Source organism: Oryzias latipes, chromosome 8, assembly GCF_053564925.1.
Source record: "Oryzias latipes strain Hd-rR chromosome 8, Olatipes_Hd-rR_3.1".
NCBI lineage: Eukaryota > Metazoa > Chordata > Actinopteri > Beloniformes > Adrianichthyidae > Oryzias > Oryzias latipes.
The window spans coordinates 734484-738068 of NC_136244.1; the positions used below are offsets into that span (position 1 = coordinate 734484).

The 3585-nt window shown below is 51.7% G+C and overlaps 1 protein-coding gene across 1 annotated transcript; it reads left to right on the forward strand.

Annotated features, from left to right (window-relative positions):
* The first annotated feature begins 1786 nt into the window (after positions 1-1786).
* si:dkeyp-72e1.6 (transmembrane protein 238) lies at positions 1787-3222 on the forward strand. The gene is made up of 2 exons (XM_023957893.2): positions 1787-2350; positions 2979-3222. Exon 1 carries the CDS (start codon positions 1895-1897, stop codon positions 2345-2347), a length of 453 nt encoding a protein of 150 aa, XP_023813661.1. The 5' UTR covers positions 1787-1894; the 3' UTR covers positions 2348-2350; positions 2979-3222.
* Positions 3223-3585: the final 363 nt, after the last annotated feature.

A 3585-nucleotide genomic window follows, 5' to 3' on the forward strand; every position in this document is an offset into this window, starting at 1 on the left:
GTAACATAGATTGAAGTTCTTCTCACGTCTCTGTTTTTTAGTGTCATATTTCCGTGGTAGAACAGTGTTTGTGGTGATCTACGGGTGTCACATCAAAACCCTGCCATCACCTCTGCAGCCTGGAGTGGATCACCTGCTGTGGCAGAGTTGGAACTTTCCCTTTCCTGTCTCTGATGAAGGAATCCACTCTAAAGCCCTTTTCTACGCTGCTTTAACCCTCCATCTGTGTCCAGGTCCAATCTATCTGATTCACGACCTGAAACGTTTCCTCCCAGTGTTTATTGCCATTTTCAGTGAACAGAGCAGTTTCACAGAATAGGAATTTGCTGCTAATGTGTGACATAAAACATAAGAATAGAAAAAATGAACAACAGTAAGCAAAATAAAAAATGACACAGTGGTCAGAACAATAAATAGAATAAGTAGTGCAAACTGAGGATGATCAAGGTGCAGGTAGTGGACTGGTGACTGACTGGACATAGAAGTGAAGTTTAAGGGGGAGGAGTTAAAAAGTGTTCATGAGTCTGACTGCAGAGGGAAAGAAACTGTTCCTGTGTCGTGAGGTTCTGGTCCCGATGGACTTTAACCTCCTGCCTGAAGGGAGGGGCTCCAGTAGACCATGTCCAGGGTGAGACGGGTCGGCTGCTATCCGGCCTGCACCTCCCCGAGTTCTGGAGACGTAGAGGTCCTGGACAGATGGAAGGCTGCAGCCAATCACCTTCTCAGCTGAGCGCACAATACGCTGCAGTCTGTTGATGTCCCTGGCTGTGGCTCCAGCGTACCACACCGTGATGGTGGATTCTATGATGGTCGAAGCTTCATGATGACCTTCTGAACATCTAAGGTGATGATCACCTCTTCCCCTGAAGGATTCTGGGGGCTCTAGGAACACAGAGACCTGCAGAGAGTCTTTGGGAACCTTCCTGCCACAGTTCTGTCTCTGAGCTCCTTGGCCGTCCCGTCTTTGGTCTGGAAGGTCTTCTTTAGACGAGTGTGTGGTCCAGTCAGTGTAGCTCAACAGCTGGACTCCAGTCATCTCGAGGAGGAGGAGAAGAAACGGACAACATGGAGTCACTGAGAGAGTCCCAGCAAAGGTTTGAATCCCCGGGACCGTGGCATTTTTCAGTTGTTCTCTTTGGAAAATTTGTAGAAATGTTTTTTTTTTCAGTCAAGACTTGAGTCAGTGGTGCAGAGTTTGATAGATAAAGATAAAAATCCTAAAATGTTCCATCATTACGGTGCGTTTGAGTCCCAATGACTAAAAAAAAGCTTAATATTCATGGTTAACACAAGGTGTCAAAATGCAGAAAGAAAATTTAAAGTCTTTTATTTAAAAAACAAAACAAAAAAAACCTTCATATTCTGATAAATACAGTAAAGTTAGAATAACTGAGTCCTCCCAGCATTAATGTTACTGGATGGACCTTCTGCTGCGTCAGAATCTGACCAAAGCTGTTAACCCAGAATCTCCTGAGCTGAACTTCTATGTTTGTCATGTTTGAAAGCCCTCCTTCAGATGAAATGATGAAAACGTCAAATTATATATATTTAAGTTACAAAACTGAAATGGCACCAAATAGATTGACCTTTTTAATCCTTTCTGGACAATCGTCCAGATGTTTCCATTGGTGAGTGGATCCTGTCAATCATGTCAGTCTTGTGTCAATCTGTGGATCTGAAATCACAGAAGATCCACACAACTCCAGTTTACAGTTTCTATTCGGCTTCACACCTTGAAAGTCTTGTTTTTTTTAAAAGGGAAACCGAAAGTTCTGCAACCGTTGCTCCCACCTGCCAGGTGCCCCGTCCCCGCCTCCTTTGAGCGCAGGCCCCTCCCTGTGAGGTGAGCGCACGGGGAGGGGCCCCTCACCTGTCCGCGCGCTCACTGTCGGCCATGGAGCGGACGGCGCGCGGTCTGGGCCGCTGCAGGTGCAGCTTCTGGCTGGCCGTGGCCTTCGACGCGGTGGGGGTGTGCGTGCTCATGCTCGGCGTGTTCGTCAACGTTTCCTTCTACGACCTGCTGATCTACGCGGGCGCCATCATCATCTTCCTCAGCCTCATCTGGTGGGTCTTCTGGTACTCCGGGAACATCGAGGTGCCCCCCGCCGAGCTGGAGGACGACGTGGGCCTGCTGAAGAAGAACAGGGGCGGGCTCGGGGGGGTGGTGAGGCGCCTGTCCAGCCACGTGACCGCCGGCATCCGAAACTCCCTGCGCCGGAGCGGACCCCCCCCTGGCCGCACCCAGAGGCCGTCCGCCAGCCAGCAAGAGGGTCAGGTGGCCGTTGCCATGGCACCCATTGACCCGCAAGGAGCCCAGCAGCATGACGCCGAGAGTCCGCCCACATAGCAGGTGAGGGAAGATGGCATCTCCTCTCTGTAGACACCTGGGCAGCTCACCTGTTTGTGGCAACTTCCTGACAGCTGGTAGCAGCTTTCCAAAAGTGTGTAAGTTGTGGCCTGTGAGGCCTCACAGGTGTCCAGGTGTCACCTGCGAGGCCTCACAGGTGTCCAGGTGGCGCCTGCGAGGCCTCACAGGTGTCCAGGTGTCACCTGCGAGGCCTCACAGGTGTCCAGGTGTCACCTGCGAGGCCTCACAGGTGTCCATGTGTCGCCTGCGAGGCCTCACAGGTGTCCAGGTGGCGCCTGCGAGGCCTCACAGGTGTCCAGGTGGCGCCTGCGAGGCCTCACAGGCGTCCAGGTGTCGCCTGCGAGGCCTCAGACATGAGAAGCTTCCTGTTCCTCTGTTTTCTGGTTCTGGTGTGTTCTGAACTTCTTCATTCTGGTCCTCTGTGTTCTGTAGTGCAGAAGCACCAGAACTTCCTGTAGAGGTGAGAGCGCCGCTGTTATCAGTGGATAACCATTAACCACAGCTCCGTGGGGCGGGAGCGTCACACCTCACACACATGCAGAGAGGATTCGAACATGCAGGGACACAAATAACGGAGCAAACTCCTGATTCTTCCTGTTTCCTCCTTCAGAGTCTGGACCGATGACCGGAGGATGCGGTTCTGTCTAGCTGGAGCCGGTCCGACAGTGGGATGCTGCAGCGGGACGGCGGTCTGGACAGAGTCTGACTTTGTTTTCTTCAGGATCTTTTACTTTTGAGAACATTTGATTCAAAGTTGGAAGATGAATTTATGTGAAATGCTTGATTGGCCGTTTGCTGCAGGTGTAACGTCTAACCCAGCCATCATTAAATCATGAGAAACTTTGGGATTCTAACCTTCTCCTGCTTGTGACCTTTACCTGAAGCGACCGCCCCCCCACACGCACGACGCTGCTGTTTTAAAACCTCTCTAGACTGGAGAGAGACAGACTGAGTGAGTGACGTCACCATAAACGTCTTACCTGCGGCTCCGGCCCCCCCTCTCCCAGCCCCCCTCTCCGTGGGACGGGTGCCGGCATTTGGAGCCAGGCGACAGCGAGTTGTCTGAGTCGCGTTTCTATGGCAACTGTGGCCAATCATGAGCGAGCTTGTTTGAACCCACACCCCTTCCACTAAAAGTGGCTCAGGAGAATCTGTCAAACAATGGAGGTGGGGGCCAGCGGGCACCCTATTGCTTTTCCTGAAGCATCTGATTGGTC